This window comes from Crocodylus siamensis, chromosome 7 (genome assembly GCF_052110815.1).
Source record: "Crocodylus siamensis isolate JL-2025a chromosome 7, ASM5211081v1, whole genome shotgun sequence".
NCBI classification, from domain to species: domain Eukaryota; kingdom Metazoa; phylum Chordata; order Crocodylia; family Crocodylidae; genus Crocodylus; species Crocodylus siamensis.
In genome coordinates this window covers 81,793,906-81,808,857 of record NC_143401.1, presented here as the reverse complement: position 1 = coordinate 81,808,857, position 14,952 = coordinate 81,793,906, and the positions used below count along the sequence as shown (strand labels likewise).

General features: G+C 49.2%; 1 protein-coding gene across 1 annotated transcript; it reads left to right on the top strand.

Annotated features, from left to right (window-relative positions):
• The first annotated feature begins 5,460 nt into the window (after nt 1–5,460).
• Nucleotides 5,461–13,942, top strand: LOC149860035 (EF-hand calcium-binding domain-containing protein 12-like). Its single transcript, XM_090058726.1, has 7 exons — nt 5,461–6,018; nt 8,793–8,987; nt 10,068–10,227; nt 11,303–11,490; nt 12,521–12,731; nt 13,243–13,417; nt 13,829–13,942. Exons 1-7 carry the CDS (start codon nt 5,461–5,463, stop codon nt 13,911–13,913), a joined length of 1,572 nt encoding a protein of 523 aa, XP_089914852.1. The 3' UTR covers nt 13,914–13,942.
• The last annotated feature ends 1,010 nt before the right edge of the window (nt 13,943–14,952 follow it).

The window sequence follows — 14,952 nt, the reverse complement described above, 5'->3', positions numbered from 1 at the left end:
TACCAGCCCTGGGGTGGCAAGGGAACACTGTGATCAGGCTAGGCTCTGGGGGGTGAGGGGTGGAGGAAGCTGTCCTGCCTATGAGGCAGCTTCCTCCCACCTCACACCCCTACCCCAGGCAGCTGCCGGCTGCCACACCCCTACTCTGATTTCAGAATGAGGGCCGGGACATCATCCCCTGTGCTGACAGCACGCAGCTGCCAGGGCTTCAGACAATGTCCCAGCTCCCACCTAAGATCAGATCAGGGGCCCAGCAGCTGCCTGCTGCCTGGGCAGGGGACAGTGTCCCAGCCCCCACTCTGAGATTGGAGTGGGGACACACAGCAGGTATCTGCCATGGCAGGGGATGATGTCCTAGCCCATTGGCAATGCGTAGGGCGTGCACGTGTACCCCCTGAGATTGGCGGTGCACCCCCTGTGATTGGCCACTGCTGCCACTTCCGGCAACACCTGCAAGTGGTTGTCGCTTGCCAACCCCCCTCCCCCTCGCTGCTGACACTGCTGGCGGTGTCTGCATATGGTCACCGATGGCTGCTGCCAGTGGTACCTATGGGTGGTCTCTGACTGGTGGTCAGCACTTGCCACCGCCTTACTCCCCACTGCAGGTACCACCACAGCAGCCTGTGGGAGCTCCCTGCTCCCTGCCACCACAAGCCCTCTCCACCACCACTGCCACCGTCTGCGTCCCGCCCCCCCAGCCTCTGGGGACATGCATTGTTCATGTCCTAGACCCTGCTTCAGTCTCAGAGTTGGGGCCTGGCAGCTGCTTGCTGCTGGGGAAGGGGGTGATGTCCTAGCCCCAGCTCTGATCAGCTGATTGGGAAGCAGGCAGCTGCCCAGGTGAGGGGACAGTTCTCCTGCCCCCTGCTGCCTGGGCTGACCAGGAGCAATCTGCTCCTGGTCAGTTGTCTACCCATGCACTACTGCACAGTAGCTACTGTGTGGTAAATTTACAACCTGTATTACATTATGTAACACACATGAGTAAAAATGTTTGGTTGTTAGTAAGGTTTTATTGCCGTAAAAAATGTTGGTTGTCAGTAAGAAGTTTGCAGATTATCAGTAAAAAAATTCTTGAGTTGCAACCCTGATTATGATGATAGAAAATATGGTTTTGGATATGTTATAAATACTTAAAGGCTAATAAGAAATTATGTAATCTATTATATGAATCACAGTTTGCAGGCTGCTGGCATTTTAAGAAATTAGAAACACTGTGTTTATTTCCTGAAACAAATTTATAGTGAAAGCCAAATGCAGTGAAATCAATGTTTGTGTATTCCTTTTTGTAATAGAAAAGTGTTAGTTTTCCTCTTGTCTACATAGTAGCACAGTATAAATGGTAATTTTCCAAGAGAGTCTCTTGTATTTACACAGCTGTGCAATACCTGCCCTTTATCTTCAGATGAATTTGTCTAACACCCTCATTTTGCCTTGAATACTCTTACGCACACATCCATCAGGCCCAGGTCAGGGTTATAATTTATTATAACAATACACCTCTGGCACTGGCAGGATCCTAAACTGTGGAAGATTTGTAACAATGACTTCTGGATTTTACAGTTGGAATACCTGGGATTCAAATATTGAGTATGCTCCATAAATCCTTGCACATCAGGAGTATATATGAGTTTAGAAAAATATATTTAAATCAATTTAATAGGCTGCTAGAGTTAAGAAAAGATCAGTTTGTCAAAAGCAATAAGTGTTTTGCCTTTGACATCAGTGGATTTTGGTTTGGTTCAACATAACCAGGGGGATTAAAAATAAAAGCATAGTGTAAAATCAATCATCTACTTGAAAGTGCTTGCAGAATGCATTTAGGGCCCTGAACCTGGAAGTCCCTGCTCTTATCTTAAACTTGTGGTGGTACATCTTTCTCTGCTTTCCTTTTACGTTTCTTGTATCCCCACTTTTGTGCCAAAGGTCTAGATATCCTTTCTTAATGTCATCAGGGACCTACTGTCTTTTCTGATTTGCATTTATATTTGCCACATTTAAAGAGGTCCGCCAAGTTTTAAAGATGCCCCCCATAATAATAAAAATACATGGAAGACATGTATAGGTTGGGTCAAAGGCCAGATTGAAGCTATGCATTTTTGCCTACTACAATGTTGTCATCCTCTGAAGTATCTAATAATTTCAAAGTGGGTGGTTACTTGACCCATTTTACAGTTGGAGAAAATGATGCATAGAAAAATTAGTATTCTGATTCTTCAAATATGCTGAGTATGCACAGCCCCCAAGGGCTTTAGCAGAGGTTTCAGAACCACTGAAAATCAAGTCTTATTGATTTCCCCCAACTCACACAACCGTACCTTTACAAAATATGGCATAACTCCTTAACTCCTGTCTCCACCTTAGGCCTACGCATTTGTTGTGTGCCAAGCTATTTGTTTTAGTTGGCCTTTGCACCATTTAAGTGGCTACCCTTATCTACAGGAGTGATTATAACATAAAGTGATGCTTCAAGAACATCAGGGCTGCAAATAAAATGGGGAGCACTTCAAAATTAAAAATTAGGGAAACATATTTTTAAGCACTAACTCTTAAATACCTAAACACTTGCAATGAAATCTCCTTCTGGATTCAAAGAAATACGAGGCCCCAGATGCTCAGAGATGGTGCCTTAGAAATAAGAGCTACGACAACCTGAAGAAAAGATAAGAAAGACGTGGAAGGAATCAGTTGCCAGATTAAGTATTAGCAGATAGTTAATACGTGACAGGCAACAACTTCTTAGAGTGGTATCTTTTATTAAACTAGCTATGATGTTGAGATAAAGTTGGACAAGCTTTCGAATGCAGACATACTCTTCCTTAGGTCTCGGAGCACGGAGAGCCAGGTACAGTATAGTTAATAATCAGGCAGTGCACCACACATCGGAGATAGGACATCAGTAGACAGGATTGGAGGCCTCTCTTTCTTTTCCTTCACCAAAATTGTTCCGAAGGAAAAGAGCTAGTATCTAACTGCAGGTCCTTTCTGCTTCCTCCTTGCCACCACTGCTGATTGGTGAAGTTATAAAATACATCAGTTAAGATGTTTGCAATTGCCGACTGCTCTGGGCACTGAGAGATGGGCCGGCCCTTCCTGGTCTCCGAGGCTAAGAGGGGACGGAGTAAAGGAAAGGCGATGGAAGGAACATAGAGGATATCACTGGAGCTGGAAATACTCACTGGGGCAGTCTTAAGGCTAGCTGAGGACTCCCTTTTGCCCCAAGTGTCCTTGCACTGAGTGCTCCTGGGTCAGGGACATGGGAAATGCCCAGGCCCAGCTCGCCCTCCAGCTCTGCAGCCAGAGGGGAGAGGGAGCAGGGTGCTAATACAGTCCCAGCCTGGGACGGGCATCTGGGGGCTCCTCGGGGGACAGTGACAAGGGTGCCAGGCCAGGGGGGGCTGCGCCCCATTCCCTGGGCAACAGCTGCTACCGGCCAGCTGAGGGGCCAGGTGGGATGGACGCAGCTGCTTTGTGACCTGTTGCCACACAGCATTCTGATGACCACCCCTCAGCCAATCAGGCGTGAGGCTGTTGCCATGGTCTCTGAACTGCAACACTTCCCTGTGCACCAGCTGCAGAGCAAAGGGGAGGAAGCCCGGAAAGGTCCCTCTCCCTGCTCCAGCACCCTGCACCCCGGAGCAAGCGCTGCTGAGCCTGGCCGGGCTCCAGGGAAATCAGGTAGGGCTTCCCGCACACTGCTCCCCCCTCTCTTCCCAATCACGCTGCCTGCTTGGGGCGTGGGAGCAGCGGAAATGGGAGGTGAGGACAGCACTGGGATGGCTCTTGGCACTGGGCTGCTAGTACCACCTCCTCCAGCTACTCGCAGGCCCCATGGGCCAGGCCAGCCTGGCTTGATTGTGTTCAGCTTGAAGCAGAGCTGGGAATGGTGGCTACAGCAGAGTCCTTGGCCAGTTGATACAGCCTGTTAATGCCGGCAAAAAAATCCCCGATGGTCTTTTGCCAGCAAAGAAGCCCTGTGCATGCCTTGTAAAATAAAGCAAATCTCACTTCCCTCATCCTGCTGTTTGCAGAAAACAACAAATAGGCTGCAAGAGGTGCTGGTGCCATCATTCCTGCTGATGCATGGGGTGTAACCACTGCAGTGTGCGGAAACACCATCATAAGTTGAGCCCCTGCCTGTGATGGGAAGCCACGGCCTATCTTTTATGATCAAACAGGTACTTATCATTGCTAGAGAGACCCAAGACTCCAGGGCCTGCTGCATGGCATGTTATCCCTTTTAAACTAGAATTCAGGATCAAAACACTCCCATTCCATACTGACATCTCTCCCAGCTGCACACCCGCTTAGCGAATCAGGCTAATACCCAGTTGCCAACTGTGCTTTTCATTCCAGGATCTCAGAGTCTTTTACTAAGCATAATTAGCCACATCTTTTTAGCTAGAGAAAGGGAAGCATGAAAGGTGAAGTAACTTGCCCAGGGTCAGTCAGCAGGTCAGTGGCATACTCCGGAGCAAGTCACCTGAGTCCCTGTCCAGTCCTTGTCCAGTGGCTTTTCCTGCCTTTCAAAGCACTGTTGCTTTAAGGCCCAGACTTGTAGCTACCACTTAAGTTCTATTGATTTCCCTGCGTTATCTGCTTTGTCTGCTGCAGAGTAAGGATTAACACAGGTTGTATCCTGAGAGTCCCCTGGTAACTACAACCCGCCATTTAGCCTAACATTAAAAAAAGATGTGAAAGATCATATTGAATTGCAGTCTCAGGCATTCACAGATGGTCACTGTTTCACTCCCAAACACCTAGCATCATTGTGCCACACTTCTGGGCTTTTCTGCTCACGCAAGTAAAATAAAAAATACGTTATCCATCATTTAATTCAATGCAAAACTTTCTTTTTTCTCACAGCCGATCCGGAAGCATAGTTTAGGCTCGCATCCTGTGGATCCTTGTACATAGTGATCCATGCCAGCAGCCAGTATCTCACAGGGGATTTACAAATGGAACTTAGTCAGGCTTGTATTTGCAAAACTGGGTTTGCTTACAGCTTAATTGCCTTAAGCTTTTATATGGCTTCACATTGGCTGTGGCTGAAAAGTTCCCTATTTATCACATTTGTTAAGTGCTTTAGGATCTGTATAGATAAAAGGGACAAGGTAAATGTCTCAATGTAAATGAATGTTTAATCTTGTTGGCAGCAATCCCTCCATTTGAGGATGATCTCCACTATGGCTCATTGATGGGTCTTGAACTCTATCTATCTTGTATTCTGTTCTATTCTATGTTTTTTTTATTCTGTTTTAAGGGTCACTGTGCAGGCAGTGCTGTTATTATAAACACTGTTATATATTCTCTTTCTGGGTATATGCTGTATAAAACTGCAGTGCATTTTTATTTTTTTTAGTGTCGGTTTTTTTTTTCAATTTTCCTTCCAGTAATCACATCCCGTTTCAGCTCACCGTGCTACTTGCTGCTTGGATCACAGGAATATTCTAAAGAAAAATGCATGAGGATTCAGTGGCGTCTTCCCTAGCGATTCCATCAGCTGTTAGTAACGATGGCACCGTGACTGGGGAAGATTTGTTTGAAACTACTGCTGATGCCACTCAGACGCTGATCTTGCCTCATTGGTTTAAACAATCCAAGTCCCGAAAGGCATATTTGAGGTCTTTCCATGCACGTGGATTAAGGCCACCCCAATGCCCCCGGCGTATTATCATCGCCCCACCTATGCCAAGATCACCATATCCACGTTTAAAATTAGCTCAGCCCTCAGTGGTCTGTCAAAAGGAGGAAGCAACACCCAAACAGGAAGCTGAAGTCAGTCCGGGAGCTCCTGAAGACGAGTCGGATACAGAAGAAAAAATCCAAAAATTTGATGCTTGGATATTAGAAAGAAGAAGGTTGAACGCTGAGGTGGAGGGCTCTGAGGACTTTGAAGAACGACTCAAGTACACGGTTCCCCTCAGTAAGCAGGAAAAAGAAAAATGGGAAAAAATCAAGGCGTCCAGAACAGTGAGTAAGGCTGAAAGCCAGCCAGCAGAGCCCGAAGACCTCAAGGTAAGGATGTGCTGCATCCCTCTGTCCGTTGGAAAGTCACACCATGGTGGCTGAAAGCCAAACTGCTCTTTCTTGTTCACTGGGTTTGATTAACAAATGTGGTTGTGCAGCAGGGACCAACAGCAGTGTGGAAAGATTTCCCTGTCTGTAGGTGCTAGTGTCAGTCATGGGTAGGGTGACCATAATAATTTTAGGGAAATCTGGTCTGAGAAGGGGGGGAAGGGGGTCAGCAGATGCACACCATAAACATGCTGTGTGTTTGCACATGGATGCATACACATGCACACACAGCCCTGACCCTGTGGCTCCCAGAAGCCCTGATGGCAGAGCAAGACAGCATGTAGGTCTGCAGCCAGGTTCCATCCCCTGCATGCAAAGGCTGGACCCAGGTGGGAGCAGCCTCTATGTGGTGCCCCCGGGCTCTGCCAGCCTGCTCTATGCAACCACATGGCATCCTCCCACTGCCCCTGGCAGCCCAGGGCCTTGGCAGCAGCCACAGCAGCAGGGAATGAGGCTGGTGGAAGCAGGCAGCCAGTCTGGCTCCACCAGCTCAGCTTGCCCCATGCAGGTACCTGAGACCCAGCCCTAGTCCCCTCCCCTGACACCATCCTGCTGTGGCCAATCCCCACCCCAGGCAGAAGGAGCCATGCTCAGCCTGGGCACTTGCAGGCAGGGTGGCACCAATATGGGACTTCTGCTTCAGTTCTAACCAACCAGCCAGGACAGCCTATGAAATCTGGGACCGGCCCAGCCAAACTGGGACATGTGGTCACCCTAGTCATAGGTCCTTCCATTTTTCTCAATACACACAGAACTCACAGAAATAGTAGGCCAGAAATCCCATTCCCTAACCCTTGACCTTTGCCATTGGCAGTCCCTCCCCTTGTCCCCAGGAATACTTCTTTGGGGTGTGGTAGGTTACCGTCTTGGAACCAGAGGAAAAACAAATCATATACTAAAAGTCAAACATCCACTATAACATTTTAATTTTATTTCAAAAAATATTTTTGTCCTGATTTAGGTGTGTTTGCTTAGCATATATACAGGTGATTGCAAAATAGCTGAAAAATAGAGTCTTACTCTTGTACATTGTGGGGGGGGGGTTGTGGGGGAGTGTGTGGGAGTGAGTATGTGTGTATGGTGGAGTGTGGGTGGGGGTTGTAAGGGGATGTAGCTGTGTGTATATGTGGGAGGGTGGGGGGGTTGTGGGAAGCGTGTCGGTGTGTGGAGGGTGTGAGGGAGTGTGGTGTTTCGGGACCCCCCCTACATAACCCGCCATGGTGCACAGCCCCTCATGCCAGCAGCAGGCAGTGGACCCCTGGGGTGCTCATGGCCTGTGCAGGCACGGCCACAATGTGCTGCATGGCTCCAGCTAGTTGCAGGAGCTGCATGTAGTGGCAAGGAGCGGAGCCAGGCTGTCCTGCCTCTGTCATGCTGGGCTCAGGTGCGGCTCTGGCATTAGTGTGCACTGTGGGGAAGCCTCATGCAATGGAACTAGGTGCTGCCCCCACTCCCTGCTGCCATGTGCAGCTCACGGGACTTCACCAGAAGTGGTAGGAAGCCTCTCCCCCTGCTTCACGGCAGAGTCCCAGAAGCTGCATGTAGCGGCAAGAAGCAGGAAAGGCAGCTGGCTCCATTGCATGGGGCTTCCCACTGCTGCTGCATGAGTGCCAGGAGCTGCACATGAGCCCTGTGCGATAGAGGCAGGCCAGCCTGGCCGTGCTCCTTGCCACCATGTGCAGCTCCTGGAACTGGCTGGAGCCATGCGCCACCCCATGGCTGTGCCTGCACAGGCCAAGTACACCCCAAGGGCCCACAGCCTACTGCTGCTGCTACTGCCAGCAGCAGGGGCTGTGCATCATGGGTAGGGAGTGTGTAGGGGAGTCCCCACCCTCCCTTACACATACACACATTGCCCTCCCAAGCTCTGTGCTCCCACCACCCCACTGGGAGCGGGCCCTGGGCTCCACACTCCCACCAGCCCCATGCTCCACACTCCCACCCATCTGCAGCTTCCCTACCTGCTGCCCGGAGCAAGTGCTGTAGCAGAGACAGGAGTAGGAGCCGCTAGAAGCCGGGGAAGCCAAGCAGGTCCCCTAGCAGTGGCAGCAGCGGCCCTGCTCAGATGCTGCGCATGCTGGCCAGGGCCCTCCTGTGCAGGAGGGTGGGAATGAAGCATGCAAACTGGATGGGGTACAATTAATTGGTTGGCACCCACGGGCCAGATAAAATTGCATAGCAGGCCAGATCCAGCTCATGGGCTGTATTTTGCCTGCCCCTGAGCTATGCCTAAATGCTCGGGCTCTTCAGAGATCCCCGGGGCCTATGGCTGTCCATTTGGACATCCTCTGCCTCCTTACTAAACCCCTGCTCCCCTCATGCTCCAGCCTCATCCTAGCTTCTTCCATCTGCAGCCCTGCACTATTCAGGGTCCATATGAAGAAATAGGGGTGTTGGGAGTAGGCAGGAACAATCCTAGAAATAGGGTTGCTCCCCACGCCAGGAGTTCCCTCTCCTCCTGGAGGCCTCTGAGGAAGGACTACATCCAGAATAAAGTTAACTTGATGGGTATAGGAAAAATCAGGTCAAGTCGTCAGCTGATAGAAATCAACATCCTTCCCATAGCTACAATGGAATGATGCCATTTCCACCAACTGATAACTACATCTCTGCACCCCAGAGCTCTCTCAGACTTGGGCCAGGAAAGCAGGTGAATGTCCTCATGTAGAGGATGCTGATTTTTTTCTTTATTTCCACTTTTCTATCTCTTTCAGTCCCCACCACCCAAGAGACGCCAGTCCTGTCGGAAAGGCATTGTCCCTGTCATCAATGTTCCCTACCCTCATGCCCTCGTACTGCTGCTCTACCTTCTGCGCAAAAAGAAGCTTAGGATGGTAGACTTATTCAAAAAGGCAAAGATGACAAGTAAGAATATCACAAGAGAAGAATTCTTTAAAGTTATACAGGCGGTAAGTAGAGAAGAGCTTGTATACACACCACAGAAATTTTGCTCCAGGTCCACTGATAGAGATATGTTGAAGCCAATGATAAGGGATGAATCCTTAACAGGAAGAGCTCCTCTTCTAGTGGTTCCTCTCCCAGTGCTCCTGGTTAAATTGATATAGATATGATCCCTGGGGAAACAGTCTTCTGAGATCTCAGGGTATGAGTTGGGGGAGTCTGTAGGAGGGGGGGAAGTAGAGACTCTGGGGGATATTTGGATGCCCAAAGAGACATCTAGAGTGCATCTCAGCGGGGAATGGAAGCTAGTCATGCAATCCATAGAAGTTCACAGCTCAGTAGCTGGGCTGCTTGGCTGCTTGTGCTGATTTTCACAGCAGTCTGACTTTGCCCTGACAACAGTAGGCTTCCCAGATCATTGATTAGCCTTCAAAACCCATGAGGTGAGGCAGGTCTGGATGACCAAAGAGGCAAGTGTGTGTCAGGGGTTTGGGGTGGATCAGGATTCAGGCTAGCTGAATTCTATTCCTGACCTGATCTCTGCAAACCACTTCACTTTGTTTCACTTGTTTTCCTTTCCACCTTTTGCCTAGGGGACTGTCTTTTACAAAAGGGTTGTACAGTGCCTCCCACTCCAGAGCCTCAACCCCAGCTGGGAGTCCTCTGGGTATAACCACCACATGGAATAACAACAGAGCCATTTTGGAGATGGAGAAACTGAGGCCCAGAGGTGCAAAAGCCACTTCTTGCACAAGAAATGTACCACACCCAGCAGCAGTGCTCTCAAACATGCTGCTTGAGGCCCTCAGTTGTGCTTATTCACACTGAGGTGCATCTAGGCCTTGACCACCCCTGGGGGAAGCACCTCCGTAACCTGTGTAGACGTGACTACAGTGCATGCACAAAGTCACACAGCATCTCCATGGTAAAGCAAGGACTAGAACACACGGGTCTGAATTCCCACTCCCCTTCTCTTTCCCAGACCACCATCCTGGTCAGCAGGCACTGAGCAATCCCACAACTCTTCCCTGCTAGTCTATAACCAGTCTTTGGAATGCATGTTTATAGCCTCTTTCTGTTGTTGCCAGACTAGCGTCCCTATCACTGATAAGGAGCTGGAAGATGCATTCATCTATCTTACTACATCAGCACCAAAGCCCAGGAACTTTATATGCAGTGAAGATATCGTCAAGTGTCAAAGGATGTGGATGCCAGCCTTGCAAAATTATATCAGGGACAGGCATGAAGGTACAGAGATGGGAGCACTAGTGGGAAGGGAGTTAGCATTCCTGGCAGCATGGGAGCTGCTATATTGGATCTGACAGGTCCATTTAGTCCAGTGGCATGTATTAGATTTGTCAGAGAGAGCAGAAAAGTTTTATAGTGACTCTGTTATACTAATTGCTTTTTTGCTAGCAAAGCAGCATTTCCAAGTCAAGGCCCCATTTAGGAGGGCCTTTCTTTACTTATTAAAGGCTCACTCATACTTTAAATTTTTATGGTATGATCCTTCCTCTCCTTTCTCATATGCTTTGAAATAATTAATAAAGATGACATTTTGAATCTCACCCTTGGTTCCTGAGTTACCAGCCACTGAAATGAACTGACTGGTTCATACTTTAGAGCAAGCATTTCAGGCTCTCTACCAGCTCTGGCAGCCACTTATGCATTGTAATATTTGGGCCACACTTGGATAGCTTTCAGTGAAATCCAAGATGCTGCAAAAATTTTCAGAGGTCTTTTCTGATGTTCCCCCCTCACCCCTTCAAGCACTTAGCTCCTCCCACGCTGGGCATTTTGAGGCATACTCTGTTATCCTGTTAACATGCAGAAATACTCCCTGGTAACATCCTGTTATCTACTGTTAAATGAGTTATCCCTAAAAGAGACTTGGGAAACAACCCAGTCCAGCAGAAAGGGGACTAGACGGGAGCTCAGGAGACACACGTTCTGTTCCTGGCAGCACTTCACTGTGTGACGAGTCAATTTGTCACTGTGACTCAGTTCCCTCACTCCTAGTACATGGACAGTGATGTTTCCAATCCTTTGAGACAGTGAATCAAGTCCTACCATTAGTAGCAAAGTATTTTTCCCATGATTCAGCTACTCCGTCCTTGTTTGCAAAGTAATGGAGCGTTGTGAGCAATCCTTACAGTCTAGAGCTTGGCCCAGGGTATAAAATTGGGGTCTAGTTTCAAACCTGGAAGCAAAACTCCAGGAGATCTGGAGGGTCCCAGCTGAGGGGCCCTCTCTGAGCTTTGATCAGCTCAGCTATTTCTTCCTGCTACATCAGAGCGTTTCCCTGTTTCCTGTCACTCTACAGAACGTCTCCTCAATTTTCTTGAGAAAGCTACTGCCTACACTGTTGAAGTGATCCCTGCCGCAGAGCTGAGCAAGTTAACACTGTTAAAAGTTCCTCCCATCAACACTGAAGAGTGCAGACCTATGACAGATGAAGACATCGAGGAGGTTGGCAAGCACTATCGAGAGTGGAGGCGATTGAAGAAGGTAGTGTGTGTTTGCTGTCCCTTTGATGTACAGTCCCCCTCCCCTTAGGATCTTCATACCCTTTACAATCAACCAAGGTCTCAGACCTGCTACCCAGGACCCTGTGAGACAGGCAAGTAGTTCTGGTCCTCTTATTTTTTAAGATGGGCGCAAGAAGGCCCGGGAAACACTTGAAACATCTCTTCAGACTCTGATTTAGCTCCTCACCCCAAGCTGCATTGGTCCCTGGGAGATGCTCATTAGAGTCCTGGCTTGCAGAGTCCCCTGGGACAGGAGTCATGGCAAAAGTAGCTGGGCATGTCCTATCAAAAGGTAAATGCCAGTGAGTTGAGCTGGAAGTGCTTTGTCTGAAACATCTTGGGTTCAGTAAACTGTCCTGGAAGCCAAGATGAGCATCCCATGGAACCGTGCCTGGATTTCTAGCAGGTACTCGCTCCAGGGTGGGTCTTCTGTTCTGCCAGGTCCACAGCTCCAACACAGACTATATAGTGTCTCAGACCGAGGGGCACTTCAGGGCACTGCTTCCAGGGGCCATGGCTCAGGACAGAACAAATGGACCACCCCAGAGGAGGGAAGCATGGCTCCTGAGCAGAGATGTATGTGGACTTTCAAGCAGAGAAGTCAGGATCCTGGGAGCCCTGGCTGTAGCTCAAGTCAGATTCCCTGAGGACCAGGTAGCTCCTCAATGAAGCTGATCCTGTCAGATTCACACTTTCACTAAGCAGCAGGTTCAGGGGACAGGTTTAGTTTAGGAAACACCAGAGGGAAAAAATCATGGATCACAGAAAACTCTGAACATTTTCTGCTTTCTGAAGACCTAAACCAGCTTGCAAAGCAAGGACATGTCTTGAAGTCTTGGCCATTCTGCTTTCTGGCCAGCAGCATTGTCACAGCAGTGCAAACGGAGTCCTGGCTTCTGTGACTGGTACCAGCACGCATCACTCCCTCTCGGTTCATTTACCTCCTGCTGGTTCATTTACCTCCTTGGGCTTGTCAAGTGCATTAACAGAAACATCCCCTTTAGGTGTGGAAGACAGTGAATCCACTTGAATGGGCAGAACAGTGTCGGCTGGTGAGATGTGGAGATAGAGCCGTTGATGACCACTGCCTGCCATCCATGATGGAGGGGGAAGTAGCAGAATCCATTAACCGCTATCGGCAGGTAGCCCACCGAAGCTATGTAAAGTGTGTCAAGCTGTGCAGAGAGCAAAATATCCCAGTCACTGAGGACACATTGGCAAAAGGTAAAGGAAAACCCAGGGCTAGGTGTGAACGTGCTAAATGATGCAGGCTGAAGTTTCTTCCCCAGCCCAGATGCCTGGTTTACGTGGGTATTCTCTAAGGCAGTGGTTCTGAACCTACCTTTTTTGTACCAGTGTTGTACCACTTTTGTACCTGTTTGTAAACATTGAGGGCCAGTCCCAACCTAGTAAATAGTTTAAATAGAAAACAGCCCCCTGGCCCTGCTGGTTGCACAGCTGTATGGAGGGGATGAGGATCAGAAGAGCAGCTAACTTTGCAGGTGGAAGAAGGAGCTGCACAGACCTGGGCAGAAAGAGGCAGGACTGGCTGAGCAGGAGAGCTGTAGATCCAGACTAAAGTGCTAGCAGAGAGGAGCTTTTTCACAGTGTCTGCCTGCCCGGCACCAGACACCAAGCACTGATGTTAGCCCTCCTGTACCTCTCCCAGCCTACTCAGCACATTGTGGGCCACACTGTTGCTACCCCTGAGGTTTGATTGTGTTTTTCCTAACAGTCCTGCTGCACCCAGGAGACAGAATAATAAAAGAAGGAAAACACATGTTAAAGATCCGGCAGCCAGGAGCTTACTATAACCCTATACCCGGTGGAGGAACCTTCCAGGTGCACCCTTGGACAGGCGGAGGTGTATTAAAACGCTCCTGGAAAGTGGAAGAGGAGGCAATATATGGGTTTGTTCAAAGATGCTTTCTTTGTTGTTTTTTTAAGATCACTCTTATAGCAACATGCAGCCCCAGCAGCTACAGGCTGTAGTGGGGGAAAACAAGAGCCATGAGGCTTGGGGCACAGACAGGAAGACACATCTCCCAGGTGGAGTAATGCTAACCCCCTTTTGGACCGATGAGCAGCTCTTCTAGAGAAGCTCCTGCAGCAGGCAGCTGTTACTACATCTTGCTGCAAGGTGGCAGGGGGGCTTGTAATATCCTTAGCAAACAGCTGCCCTGGGGAGCAGCTATTCTGCTACTGTAGTCACTTGTAGGAAGATGAAGGTTTTCCAGTAGACTCCAGTCTGAACTGCTGAAATTTATACCATGGTGTGTTCATTTATTTGTAAATGGTTGTTGTTTTGCATTCTTGGCTAGACCATATGATACACAGAGGGAAGAAGAAGAGAAGCAGAAGGCCTGGATTTCATCTGAACAAGATGAGCCAGAAAGGTTTGTGTAACAGTGTAAAATATTGGCAGGGAAGGAGGGAGATACTGGCTAGAAGAGAATTGGAACTCATCCTTTTCAAAGTAGTTTCTTCGAGGGTCATTGTCATGGGTGCTCCATGAGAACGGATGGCCTTGACATGGGACATGAAAAGGGGCCAGGTTTTAGACAGCTGAGGTGCTCATGTGCCACCCATCCCTAGAACTGTGAGTCTGTCTGGTCTGTGGACTCTGTTCTGACTTGTTATCCACAAAACTCTTCAGGAGCCAAGTGCAGGAAGATGCTGCAGAAGATGTAGAAGCTCCCACAGATCTAGCTCTCAAGTTCCAGGTTTCACTCTTAGCCCCAACAACCCTTCCATTAGACTGAGCAGATTTGATCTTCATAGTTCATAGCTGGTAGGGTCGGAAGGGACCTGAGCAGATCATCAACTCCAACCCCCTGCCATGGCAGGAAAGAGTACTGGGGTCAAACAACCTCAGGAAGGTGATTGTCAAGCCTTGTCTTAAAGACCCCCAGGGTAGGAGCCAGCACCACTTCTCTTGGAAGTTGGTTCCAGAGCCTAGCCACCCTGACCATGAAGTAGTGCCTCCTGATGTCTAGCCTAAATCTACCCTCTGCCAGCTTGTGACCGTTATTCCTGGTCACTCCTGGCAGTGCTCGGGGGAACAGGGACTCCCCCAATGCCTGCTGATTCCCCCTGACTAGTTTGTAACAGGCCACTAGATCCCCCCTCAGCCTTCTCTTCTGGAGGCTGGACAGGTTCAGGTCCTGTAGCCTCTCCTCATAGGGCCTGCCCTGCTGCCCCCTGATCATGCGAGTGGCCCTCCTCTGGACCCTCTCCATGTTGTTCACGTCCCTCTTGAAGTGCAGCGCACAGAACTGGACGCAGTACTCCAGCTGCAGCTGACCAGTGCCGCACAGAGGGGGAGGATCACCTCCTTGGATCTGCTTGAAATGCATTTGTGGATGCATGACAAGGTACAGTTGACCTTTCTGACCCTGTCCCCACACTGCCGGCCCATATTCATCTTGGCATCAATGATGACTCC